The sequence below is a fragment of the Poecilia formosa genome, unplaced genomic scaffold (assembly GCF_000485575.1).
Source record: "Poecilia formosa unplaced genomic scaffold, Poecilia_formosa-5.1.2 Scaffold72, whole genome shotgun sequence".
Classification (NCBI taxonomy): Eukaryota; Metazoa; Chordata; class Actinopteri; order Cyprinodontiformes; family Poeciliidae; genus Poecilia; species Poecilia formosa.
The window spans coordinates 274,169-287,927 of NW_006800011.1; the positions used below are offsets into that span (position 1 = coordinate 274,169).

The 13,759-nt window shown below is 44.0% G+C and overlaps 1 protein-coding gene across 1 annotated transcript; it reads right to left on the reverse strand.

The window, feature by feature from the left end:
- Positions 1–5,515: 5,515 nt before the first annotated feature.
- Positions 5,516–7,159, reverse strand: LOC107836650 (uncharacterized). Its single transcript, XM_016673221.1, has 4 exons — positions 6,906–7,159; positions 6,655–6,829; positions 6,276–6,571; positions 5,516–6,170 (listed from the first exon to the last, which is right to left on the reverse strand). Exons 1-4 carry the CDS (start codon positions 7,141–7,143, stop codon positions 5,818–5,820), a joined length of 1,062 nt encoding a protein of 353 aa, XP_016528707.1. The 5' UTR covers positions 7,144–7,159; the 3' UTR covers positions 5,516–5,817.
- Between the last annotated feature and the right edge of the window lie 6,600 nt (positions 7,160–13,759).

The following is a 13,759-nucleotide window of genomic DNA, read 5'->3' on the forward strand; positions in this document are numbered from 1 at the left end:
GCGTTAATCTTCCATTTGTTGTGGCACACTGCACTAAATTAATAATACTACCATCTCCAGCTACCTACATCTACAACGTGGCAGCGCGGCTATGCATAGCAAATGAAAGAATCGGCTTTTTGCCCTCCTATGTTGTGCGAATTTGCAAAATTTCCAGATGTAAACAGTAATATGCAAAGGGTTGCTATTTTGGAGTACACAAAAGTAATATAACTGTCAATTGGAAGGTAAAATACTGAGTAATCTATCAACTATGTTCATATTACATTTTTATGTGATCCTCTCATAGTTCGTAAATGTGCACCGAAGGACACATCTGAAAATCAAATCAAAACAAACCCCACCAGGTAAAATTAGCACATTTCGCTGGGGAGGGGCGTCTCTCCTTGTTGTAGCCATGTTGTTTTTTCTGTGCCGGGGAGTAAAAATGACATACAGTATCCTTCTGCTCCAGCTGGCTGGCTGCCCAGCGGGCCCAGACGTCCTCTATGATTAGTCAAAAGCAAGAAATGCAATTAAAATGGCAGGTAGCTGCTTCTTCTCGTTTCACAAACGGGAAAGAGATGTGAGGTGTCACAGGCTGTGACGCATCCGCCGCTGCAGAGTTTCTGTCTCAGCAGGGTTAGGGGAGCCGCGCTTCAGGAGAGCTGCGCCGTGTTTACGCTCATTTCGGCTGGGGGGAGGGAGAACTCCTTGTTATCTCATCTACAAGTCAACTAGATGATTAAACCCAGGAACAATGAGGGTTTTATGAAGCTCGCAGTGGATAACTGTTAGATGGCACAGTTACCAGCGATTAGCCCAGGACCAAATGAGATTTGATAATGACTTTACCCTCACTGAACACAAGATTACAGTTCTTTAACACAAGAGTAGGAATCAGCTTTGTTTGCCAAGTTCTGCTCTAAAGTAAGACATTTTTTTAAATTTATTGTAAATACAGGGTTTATGAAGGTTTCCAAACTCACATTTAAGGGTATTTTCACAACCGATAACCGGTAGATAATCAGTTTGATTTGGAACAAAATTACATTTGTCACATTTTCAGATGCTGTGGTTCTCTTTCACACTGCACCGTGTCAAACAAACCTTTTGAAAAACTTGTTCCCCTCCTTGCCTGTGGGGGCACCGCACCAAGAGCCACTGAAAGAAACAACACAAAAATCTCAAAGACCCTTCATTCTTCACAAAATGTAGAACAAATAGATTTGCATCAGATTTTAACGGTTGTAGGATTTTTCTTGTTTGTTAAAGACCATGAGTCATTTCTCTTTCTAGTTCTAGATACTCACATTTATTATTTACCCAGGATGCCCTGTGCTGTAGTCCACTTTCTGCTTTTGGAGTAAGACAGTATCATTGACCATTGGAAATTAACTATCATTATCAGCCAATTTTAAATGTTCTGCATCTTATTTTTTGGTAATTCAGACAATTTATCTCAAATTAAAAGCCAAGAACTGATGACTGCAAATACAAATTAAACATTGTATCAATCTGCCACTTTTCTAAGCTCCTGCGGAAACTTGCTGCACTAATTTGTATAAACAAAGAAACTTCTCATCTTGTGAAATAGTCATGAAATTTGGTAAACACAACGGCAAAAATGGTTTTTAAAATAATAAAAATAAGCAAACCCAACTTTTTGCAGCCTAATTATCCACTGATGGACTCACACCAACTTCATACCCATCTGTTCCTTTACTGTTAAGATTGTCCTATGAGGTTAAAACCTGTTGAAGGCAGTGTCTGCAGAACAGCATGAACATCACATCCATGTTGTGTTAATTTGACAAGACAGCAGCATCCGTCACCATAACCTCCCATCAAGTTCCCCATTGACAAGAGGAGGAAGCGGGCCGGTGTTGTTGGAATGCATTATCAATGGTGAGCTGAAATCAATGCCGACATCCCTCAAGCTGGTAAATGACTTTCTGGTTGACAGAGCTGCACTTGGGGGCTCATATCTATAACCAGCGAAAGCTGTCATTCCTTATCTGGGTGCCAGAGCCATCCATTAAACCGCTCAACCTCTTTACCTAATTTAAAGGCGGTTTGCCTTATGAGTGTGCCGACTCTGGGTTTTGTACACAACCACATCCTTTAATCGAAGCTCTGTCTTTAGGTGCTGTGATAAATAAATAAATAGAAATAGAGAAGAATAGAAAGGAAGGTCTTAAAGGTGACCTATTGTGCTTCCTTGAACAGGTTACAAAACATGTTTATTACACTTTTCGCACAAAATCTTTATTAGATGAGATTTTAATCTGCTCACTTCTATTTTGTACAACGGCAAATTAGGACCATTGTGGTTATTTATATACATTTTACATACACACACACACACACACACATATATATATATATATATATCCAAAGATTTTGAGATTCATCTCAGAAATCTTCAATAAAATATGTGGAAATTTCTGAGCTTTTAAAATAGCAATTTTTCAACTCTTCAAATTCAGAAATTTCAGGAAGTTTTTTTCTTTAATATTTCTGAGATTAATCTTAAGATTTCTGAGTTTTTTGTGGAAATTCACTCTTATCGTTCTATAATGTGTCCTAATATGCTGTTGTAATTCTGAGCTCCTTTCAGAACGAGCTGTTTTAGGGCATCTTGTCACTTTAAATTCAAGTAAGCACAAAATTTGAAACTATAACCCCTAACCTGGCCACCCGGTAGCAATTTGGGCCCACTTTGAAAAATCATAGCGGGCGAACCGAACCTCGCGGGCCGGCGGGACCCGGGGCGCCCGACCCAGAGTAATCCGTTCCAACGAGACCCGGGTTTTGGCGAGCGCGGAGGCCGTCCGAAAATCGCAAAGTCGCTCAAAAACACTGAACTTTTTCCGAATGCTGCCCTACGACGGCTTTTACGGCACGTTCCGGCAATCGACACCAGGTGGCGCAGGACGTTTGGGTGCATCCCAAAATGCCGGGACGCCTCCCGGTGGCGAATGCTGCCAAAACGCGTGGGGACGCTGCCAGGTGTCCCCCGCCGCCATCGGGCAGCACCGCCTCATGCTTCCAAGTGTCTCCGGGTTCCCCCCCCTGCACCCTCATAAGCCCTCGCGGGTGCCGCCAGTCTTTATCTCTGTTCGGAAAGTGGTCCAGTAGCCGCACTCCCACCCGGGAGGCTCGGGTTCGCGGCCCGCTTGCGCAGAGAACCCTTTATGTACACGATCTTGGAAAGGCACTTTATCATGTGTTCCCTCTGTGGCTTAGAAGTCAAAAGCGCCAGGAGCCGAGGCAACCCTCATGGCTCCTCTAGTTTAATGGTTTAGCTGCCCGCTCGCCGCGTCAGAGACCCCGGGTTCGCTTCCCGCTGGCTGCAGAAAGCCTTTTCTATCGTTTTGGCCGACAACAGACATAAGGAGGCACTTCGGACATAGGGAAGCCTATGGACATCCAGATATCCTTTTCAATGGGGCCTTTGCCGTTCGGGACACCCGTCTTCTCGAGGGCTTAAGGGGGGGTTCCCGTGCTCCGTCCAGAACACCGCCGGGCTCGGCCCATCCGGCGCGCCCCGGGGAATAAACGAAACCGGCCGGAACCTTCTCCGAAGCCCGCCTGGCTTGGGAGGGCCTGCGCCATAAAGGATCGTTCGCTCGTGATCCCCAATGGCCACGTGCCTACTACAAGTGCGAGACACTTAAGTGAAAATGGCTCAAATAGTTTGGTGATTTATTTTCGCTCTTTTGGAAGCCCGGATGCAAGCAAAACTGTTGTAGTGCCGGCTAAAACACAAAAAACGTCAGTGGCTCCAGCAGTCGAAAGGTTAAAGGTGTCACACTTGCAGTGAATGGCAGCCACGAACTCGAACCCTGGTCTGGGTTCGAGTCCCAGGACCATCCTCTGAGTAAAAACCGCTAAAGCACAGGAGGCACGTGTACATGTATGGCAAAAAGGGCAGTTATTGCTGCTGCAGGAGGCGGGGACTCGACATCACAAGACTAATCGAGCGACTGCTGGAACCACTTTTTGCATTTTAATAAACACCTTGCTTTTCAGGTGGTGGCTGTCCTGCAGCAGCGAGTCCTGCTGCGGGATGACCGCCATTTGGAAACCTCCTCCTTGACAAAAGCACCATTAGCCCCTCATGGCTCTAGTAGTCGAGTGGTTTAAGGCTCCGGCGCTTACAATGTATGGCTGCCACGTCATTGTCGGGGTTCAAATCCCAGGGCGGCATGGGCGAAGAGTTCAAAATAAGAACCACTGAATTACAGGAGACACTTGTGGTGTAAGACATCGGGATCCTGCAGAGACGTCCCTTTCGTCCTAGAAATCGAAAGATATTTCTAGGACTAAAGAACAACAAAGTCCAATAAAACACAACATGATTAACTTTATTAAACAAACACTGAAAATATATAAACTATGTAAAAAAAAATAAAGTGCTAAAAAAATTAACATGATATACTATAAAACACACTCACTGAAAACCTAAAACCTATTTACAAGAATAAAATTTAACATTAACTTTATTAAACACACACACTTCAAATATAAAAACTATGTACAAAAATAAAATTAAACATGACTAAAAAAACCCACCAAACTCATTGAACTAAAACGGAGGAGGGGCCTAATCTTTTATACGGCTGACGTTGCGGGACCGCAACGTCAGCGGCATGGGGCTGTTCCTCCTCCTCCTCCTGGGGGTGGTCGATGGGGGAAAGAACGACCTGATTGACTGGAGCCGCTGCGTCACCGTAGGAGACCCCACGTTTGACGGGCCGGGTCGTTTGGCCGTGGAGGGGACGGGTTGTTCCTCCTCCTCCCGGGCCTCGGCAGTGGGCTCTCGCTCCGGTGGGGGTGCAGCGGTGGCTTCGGGTCCCTCCTGATGGTCTGTGGTGGGCTCAGGGAATGCCGGAGGGCTGGCCAGTACCTCCTATACGTCAGAGGACTGGCAGCAGTCAGCTGCCGCTCTCCATCTCCGGCAGAGACGACAGGGTCGGCTCAGTGGAGTGGGAGCTGTAGGAACACTCCGTGACCTCCGTCGCGCAGGAGGACTCGGGGGGGGGGGGGAGTCGCTCCCGAGGGAACGGACGGTTCCCTCTGAGGAGTCCGACGTGTCATGCTCTGAAAGGTGGAAAGGTGAAAAGAAGGTTTCAAACGTGTGGAGATTAGAGGAAGCAGTAATCGCGCACCATTTGGGAGAAGCTGTGAAAGCTGCAGAATGGCATGCTAAGAGGGCCTGCCATTTTGCAGCTTTCACAGCTGCTGCTGCACCATGGCTTCGACACAGGTAAGTTACACTGGTAAGTCGAGGAGAGATGAAAACCCACCCTTATTTTCTTTCGGGGAGACTTCAGCTCCTGCTCCTCCTCCTGCTGCTGCAGGCCCCTGCGGCCTGCCATCCGGCAGTTTCCTCAGCTGCTGCCGGATGGCTTAGAGGAGGCAGGTAAATCGAGGACACGTGAAGACCCACCGTTTGGCCCGAGGAGGAAGATTTCCCCCACATTTTTCCGGGGTCCGTGAGGGCATCAAATGTGCCGCGAATGGCGGCGAGCTGGTGATCCCTCGCCTTCGGAAATAAAGGAAAGTTTTCAACATTACCTTGTTACGTACCGTTATTAAACGCAAAACGTTAGATGATCACTTACGTAGGTGGCAATGGATGTCCGGATGTCTGTGACGGTGGGGGTGCCAGGCAAGCCCAAGTCAGACCACGCCTTCTGGACGGGCAACAGGAGATGCTTCAACCTCCAGTTGCCCTCCGTAAAGATGACGAGGTCCGTCGTGGGCTTAAGCCCGGCGCGGACGGCGAGCCACCGCTCCAGCCACCCGAACTCCTCTGGGGTCAGGTAGACCTTAGCCGAGCCGAAGGCTTGGTTGGTCTTGTGGTCCTTGACCGTTTGGGAGTGAGAGAGAGAGACAGAGAGAGAGAGGGGGGCATTGGGTTCCTGCCTGCCATTCCACGGCAGGACTCGCTGCTGCGGATGATGATCCCAGATGGCAGCAGGAACTCTGCATCCTTCGACTTACATTGATGAGGAAGCCCTCGTCTCGCTCCTCATCCCTCGAACTCCTGGTCTCGGCGACCTCCAGAACGGTCATGTTCTGGAGGACGCCGGTCCTGTGTCCATAGACACAGGAGATATAGAGGGAGAGGAGCACGTAGAACCTCCTCATCAGGTCCCCGGAGGAGTCCTCCTCCAGCTGGTCTAAAAAGAGGAGGAAAAAAAAAATTCAAGGAAACCCATTCAAAGGCCTGGACACAGGAACGAGACACACACACACACACACGTGGTGACAAAATTCTCACTCACTGAGTACGCAAGGGATCTTCTCCCTGCACCTGGCCCGACAAGCGCGGAGGTGACGCTTGGGGACCAGGTGCTTGAGCTTGGCCCGCTTCACCTGTATCTGCCGGACAGCCACCCGTCTCCCAAGCCCGGAGACAGTTGAGGAGAGCGCCCTGTGAACGGCGACTAGGGTGCGCTTGGAAACCCGGGAGGTGGGCAGGGGGGTCTCCTTGAAAAAACCAATAAATTCCATGATGTTCACAATGTAGGACTTTATGGTTGTCACCGCCTTTCCCTCCCTCCGCAGGTGTTCCGGCCATCTGCTCCGGGGGAAAAAAACGGTAAGAATTCAACGAGAGGACGCCAAAAAACATTCGCCGGTGTACGTCGGAGAGGGCCTTACTCATAGATCCTGCGCATGTTCTCTAGCGCCGTCCACGTCGAGGGCCACCTCCCGCCATTGGCCAGGACCCTGAGGAAGTGGTGGATCCTGGCCAGCTTGGAGCACTGGTTCTCCACTTGCTTCCTCCCACTGGTGGAGCCCTTAAGGTGATTCCAGTACGACTCCATGTACTGGACTGCATAAAAGACATTTGAGAAGGTAAGGTAAGATTTTAGCAAGCAGGGACGGACGGACGGACGGACATGACTCACCGACTGTAGCGAAATGGAGCCAGGACTCCACCACCTCTGCTGCTCCTGGCCTCCTGGTTGGGCGGGAGGTCCTCCTGGTCCTCGTCGTCCTCCTGCTCCTCCGAAAAGGTCTCCGGGCGGGTTGCGGGCGGGGGGAGGCCAGGCAGTCCCGCAGCCTGCTGCTGCAGCTGCTGAAGACGACAAGAGAAAAAAACCAAATGAATTGACTCATTGAAAATGCATTTTTAGGTGCTGCCATTTGCGAGCAGCAGGGCCTGCTGCTGCAGGACGTCCGGCAGGCGGGGAGTCTGCTGCGGGCCCTGCTGCGGGGAGTCCCGCAGCAGGCCAGCTAGCTAGCACACGTGGTGGTAGCAAGCTACCCTGCAGCTAACACCCGTCTCCAAAACGTTTAAAAATTCGAAGGATTTATGCTTTAAAAGTTGCATTAACTGACACTTTACCCTGGAGCTAACACCTGTTTCCAAAACGGTTAAAAATTCTAAGGATTTATGCTTTAAAAGTTGCATTAACTAAGACTTTATACATTAAAAAAAAAAGAAAAGAAAAAAAGTTGATTTATAAAAACGTTTTCTAGCTGCTGTGGTGTGGACAGCAGAAACACCTGTTTGCTCCAAGGTAGCTTGCTACCATCACCACCACCACCACGTGGTGGCGGGCTAGCGCGAGCTAGCTCGCAGCAGCTAGCCACCACGTGGCGAGCTAGCTAGCGCTAGCGAGCCAGCCAGCCACCACGTGGCGAGCTAGCTGGCGCTAGCCAGCCAGCCAGCCACCACGTGGCGAGCTAGCTCGTGCTAGCCAGCCAGCCAGCCACCACGTGCGCTGGCGCGCGTGGGGGTGGTGGTGGTGGTGGTAGCAAGCTACCCTGGAGCCCACACCTGTTTCCACACGGTTAAAAATTCAAAGGTTTTATGCTTTAAAAGTTACCTTAACTTGACATGGTAATAAAGTTGCTTTTTAAACCCATTTCTATTTTAACTATTCATTACATTTTACATTAAATGAAAACTTACCTTCAATAGTTGTGCTCCTGTCGGCTGATGTCCATCGCTCTCTCTCTGTCGAGCACTGAAGTCAGCTGCAAATTGCTGCACTCTGGCCACCTGCAATCAATTAATGGATAACACCCTGAGGAAGAGCAAGGCGCGGGACTTCGCCAGCTGCTCACCTGCTGTAACAATTAACAAAAAAGGCGATCACGTGACCGGTGTGGTCGAGTGGTAAAGAGTACTGCCCTTCATACCTGGAGAAGTGGGTTCGATTCCAGCCTGGGACATCACTTTTTTTTCTTCTTTCTTTCGTTCTTTCTTTCTTTATTTCCTCATTTATTTATGTCTGTCTGTCTGTCTGTCTTTCTTTCTTGCTTTCCTGTTACTCTTATTTTTTTCATTACAGCTGCAATCCTGTCTGTTATGGCCGCCATCCTGCAGTCCCGTTCCACCAAATTGCTGGACAGTTCCAGCAAATGGCTGGAACCTACCCCCGGCTCAGGGCACCCGGACCCGGGCAGAGGCTCAGCCTGAAGTCCATATCGCCCACCTCTGTTAAGTCAACAAAACACCTGTCTTTTCCAGCAGCCATTGTACAGCACATACATCAGTAAAACCAGCTGACCAAATGTGCTGAAGCTTAGCTTGTGTTGCTAGCTAACGTTGACTTTGCTGGGGTTGCTAGGTGATGGGCTAATTTGTGACTTTAGCTTATTTTCCAAAAAACAACCAGGTGTTTTTTTTTAAGTGTTCAGGCTGTTTTCAGAAGCAGTTGATACGCAGATGGAAGCACAAAACATGTAAAATGTGAATGTTTTGTGTTAAAGGTCCCCTTTAAACTTGTATTTGTTTACTGGGAACATCTATTGCTTTTCTATCTCCATTAATTTAAGATTTCTTACTTTAAAGCACCATTCTTTGCTTCTACAATAATCATTTCATTTTCTCATGAGAATCAATACTTCATCTCATATTTGCTGATGCAAAGTGATTAAAGCGTCACAAACAAAATTGTTGAACCCTGTCACTCTCTTAGCTCCTCTTCCAAATCCTAAATGCAAACCAGTTTTTTTCACTTAAATATAAACAGGATTTATTTTATTTTCATCTGCAGACAGAGTTTTATACAACGAACCAAGTGAGAAAGTCATTTTGCTGTATTTGTACAAATAGTTTTAACCTTGTAATTTCCTGCTACTTTAAAGATGTGACTTTCAAAATTAGATGCAGTTTAATCAAACCACCAAATAGCTAAATTAGTTAAAATTTTTCTTTAATTAACTAGGGAATCGTGGAGTTAAAACATTTAAATGCTCAACTCCTTTGATTAAACTTTGTAGAAAGATTTCTACGTAATACAAGGTTAGCTATGATGAGAGTTTTTGCCTTTTATGTTCAAACATACTGTAGATGTAGAGAAGCGTTTTCATTTGCTTAAAAAAATTATGGTAAAAATATATAAAAAACATGTACATTGTCTGTTATATATGCAGATTTTTAGATATTAGTTTTTAGATTATTGTTAAACTGACTGTCAGCAGTGACACAAGCTCACAGTTTGTGACAGGAAGGCAATTAAATTATCTAGTTTTATTATGTTGTTTTTTTACTTTGCTACTTTCTCTTTTACGGATTATCTGCAGCTATTGCTGACATTAACTTTATGTTTTAATTTGTTTCTATTTATAGGAGCTACATCCAGCTTTGTCTTTCTACTTCACAATTAACTTTTCCTGCTGGTGGCTGTTACCTAAGTAACTGTTGGTAAATACTTTGTTTTCAATCTGTAGCTTTTACACTCGATTTGGAGTCTATGGGAAGAAATTCCCATCTTAGTGAGCAGCTATGGCTGACCACATGGCTGGGTGTGATGCTGCTTTATTTGGACTGTGATTGGTTGAAAAATCAAACACAATAAAACAAGAAAAAACAAATATGTCATGGCTTGTTACGGCCAAAAAAGTGAACTATGGTCCACCTCAAAATGTGAATGCCAAGTGGACCGGAAAACGCTCCAGAAGCAGGAAGTGGATTGTAGTGCAGGGCATTCTGGGTAATTACAACCAAAACAAACAAATGTCTCTTTGTCAACTGCTAAACTTTGACACTGCTTCAGTTTTGTTTACATTTTGTAAAGAAGGAAGTTGAGTTCAGTGTCTTCTAGTGTCATTTTCTTCAGTGGTTCTTATTGCAGCGCCACCATAGGTGAGGAGGGGAACAAGTTTTTCAAAGGCTTTGGTTCATTTAAAACTGCAGTGTGAAAGTGAACCACAGCAACTGAAAATGTAACATATGTTGCAATTTTATGCACTGGATTATCAGGTGAGAAAACACCCTTAGGCTCACAAAAAAGACTGATTTGGCCACATTAAGAGATCAGCTAAACCTCCGTTTTGTGAATAAGATAAAATTGTAAAAGATTATGGACCATGAGGTTTAAAAGAAAAAGAAAAAATACTTCAAAATCTGGAGTAACAATGTTGTAATCATGTGGACTTATTGTGTTAGGTCTATGTTAGTCTGATTTATTCCTCACCAGAAACTGAATTTTAGATGACATTTAACAGAACATTTTAAATGCCATTTCTTATTTATTTATTGTGAATTGTATATGAATGTCAGTACTGATAGTAGAAACGACAGGTCATTGTATCGTGTCCTGTATTTTTTTACATCACTGTTCTCTGTATGAATCTCTTTCGGCGACCCATCATCCACACACTTTTTCCAGAACTGAAATAGAAATATATTTTCTTTGTCCCACATTCGGGAAATTCAGGAATTCATAGGAATATTTTTCTCTGAAAGCAGCACATCTTTTACTGATTTAAACATTGGAGCTTTTCAGTCATTCAGAAATCCCCAGCACACCATGACAGTTAAAAAAATGGGACATTGTTCATTCTTTTGTTTTTCTTTCATTTATCCTTTCTCTAGTGACACCATTTTTATTAGCTGTCTCTTCTCTGTACTATCTTGGTATTGTCATGTGGCCAAACTGTAATTTAACTTCTAAATTTAATTTGCATTTCAGATGCATAACAATCCCCTCCTCCGCCACTCCGTGTCTCATTAGTGGTCTCTGTTGAATAAACTCCGAAGTTGCTTCATTAACATAGGTTGCTTCCTGGGAGTTTTTTTTTTTTTTGCACACCATGTTTGTGCTGCTTCTCTGATGTTACACAAAATTGCTGCTACATAAGGTAAAATATTTTCTGGGTGCGTCATTTGTTCTCTCCTGGGAGAAAATTCAACACATGAGCTGTAAACAGTCTGTGGTAACTGGAATATGGTTTTATTTTTGCAACCGTTTATTTTTACCCTGAAGAAAAGTAACAATAATTAGGGGACAATTAGGCATGCACCAATCAATACACTGGAAAATGGCTGGTCAATCACTGAAATATCTGACTTTTTTTCTTCTTTCAGCGAATGGACCATAACGAATCTGCATGTCTTCAGCAGGAAGGGCTTAAGCAATAAGGAAAAACTCAGTTTGCCAGTTTTGAAGCCGAAGGAAAAGATGTAAGAGGTAAAGAATCACACTGAAGTTTTCATGTTACCACAAACATTAAAGGAGAAAATTCACATTTTTTACATTTTTGTATTTCTATTTGAGTCTCAACTGATTCTAAAAACAGTTCATGTGCTTTTGGGCAATAAGTAAAGGTTTTCTTGCCATTTCAAAAACTTTCAGAATGTAATGTCAGAAATCAGCAGGCACTACCCGTTGCCTAGCAACCCGAGCAAAGCCCAGCCCGTTACCTAGCAACCCAAACTGAATTCTGGCACATTTAGTCGGCTGGTTTTTATCTCTTTTTAAAAAAGTATTAGTTCTACAAGCAGATTTTTTTTACTATGTTCCCATGAGGAAAATAATCTTAAAAACTCACACTTTTAAAAAAATTATTAAGGAATTATTGACTTAAAACAAGCTCTTCTTCTTCTTTCTTTTATTTAAAGCATACCATAATATTTGCACTAGAAACTAGACTGACTTGGTAAGATGTTTTTGGTATTACAGCGCATACAAATAACAATCTTAAGAAAAACAACAGGCTTCAGCACTCAGGTAATTAATTAGTTCGAGTTTATGTGTGTTTCATATGATCTCGGTGTAAATGCTGAAGGCTTCAGAGGTTTGTTAGATACCATTAGTGAACAACCAGGCATATCAGTGAGATGGTTTGAACATCTCACACAGCTCTGTTCAGTCCATTTACTGAAAATAGAGAAAGAATGACTGCTGATCCTCCAGAACTAACAAGTGAATAACCAAGAAACGATGAAGATTCTGTCAACAGGACAACTATGAGACATGCATGCCACAAATCTGGCTATTATGTTAGAGCAGGGGTCACCAACTCCAGTCTTCCAGGGCTACCATCCTGCAACTTTTAGATTCACCTCTGCTCCAAAATGTCTGAATTCCCTCACCAGCATTCATTCCTCTCTGCAATAGGCTGGAAACGAGCAGTTTATTTGATCCAGGTGTGTTTGAGCAGAGACGCATCTAAAAGTTACAGGATGGTAGCCCTGGAGGACTGGAGTTGGTGACCCCTGTGCTAGATGAAGTCCTTAGAAACTCCTAGTTCAAAGATGGCAAACTGGTCTGTTGAGACCAAAACTGAACTTTTCTGACCTACATCTAAATCCCAACAGCCAAACTGAACAATTTGCAAGTCTAGGTTCAGGAAACAGGCTACTTATATCTCTGCAGAACACACACATCCTGGATACAAACTGTTCAGACCTTTACCTTCAGAGAAGAAAGAGGGAGAATAAAAAAAATTCTTCAAATCTTTTCACTTACAGGCAGATTTAACACATTTAGCACGTGCTAAATCTATCAAATTTAGCCAGTGCTAAATTTGAAAGCACTGGCTATCAAATTTGAGACGTATACATACAAGTGCTATTATTTTTATTCCAGGTAAGGCAAACTTGAAATAAGGAAGATCATTTTACTACACATTTGAGCAGATTTCATACCTGATGAACTGCTTTTCTTTCCAAATGAAAAACTAAATTCAAAATAAAATTTAAAAATACAAAAAGTTGGCCTTCCTTTATGACATATGAGAAATATCTAACTTTTGAGGCAGAATAAATTCCAGTCTTCCAGAGGCACGTAGCGCAGAGGCAGTGTCATCACTTATTTAAAAACTTCACTTAGTTAAACGAAGAGAAGTGTGTTAAATTGCCTGTGTTCCATTTAAATGTCTCCCTCTGCTTCCATGCTTGCAGAGTGATAACCACGGCATCGGGCGCGAGTTAAGTTCTGACATTAAAGTGATGAGGATTTAAGAAGTTGTATCCCAAGAGTTCAGCTGCTTCCAATACTGTCACTTCAGTCCTGTCTGGCGCTTTGCTCTTAAACCTAAGCTCATTACCTCAAAGACTTGAAGTGAAAAGTGATATTGCCACAGGACCTTCCCTCCTCTACATGCAGATTTATAATTCACTCTTCGTGTTTCCCTCTAGAGAACGCGGCGCCCACAAAGGACTCGTAGGAGGAGGCAATTCAATTAAAAGCAGCTCACATAATGCTATAACTGACTGGTGCCCTTCATAAAAGTTGGCCAGCTAATGACAAAAGTCAGCATACAGAGGATCCAGTGATGGGAGCAAAAAAAAAAAAAAAAAAATGGCGGTGAAAGTCATTCTTGTACACCTTCAGTGTTTGGAATAAAGAAATCTTTGGAAATCTGACAAAGTTATAAAATTACTGTCCATATTTTACATTTGAATTTAAGTTTATTATTGTTAATAGAGTGCCTGGATTAGCTAATAATAGTTACCAATAGCTTAAGGTAATGAGTTCTTACTTTTTCCAACAGAGATGTTTTGATCTAATATGCCAAAATG

Bases quoted from the DNA above. Each gene is read 5' to 3' on its own strand.
- LOC107836650 (XM_016673221.1), bottom strand. From the start codon at position 7,143: ATGGCAGCACCTAAAAATGCATTTTCAATGAGTCAATTCATTTGGTTT. The intron at 6,572-6,654 runs GTAAGGCCCTCT...CCCCCGGAGCAG, and splicing joins AACATGCGCAGGATCTATGA to ATGGCCGGAACACCTGCGGA. The intron at 6,171-6,275 runs GTGAGTGAGAAT...TCCTCTTTTTAG, and splicing joins GAAGATCCCTTGCGTACTCA to ACCAGCTGGAGGAGGACTCC.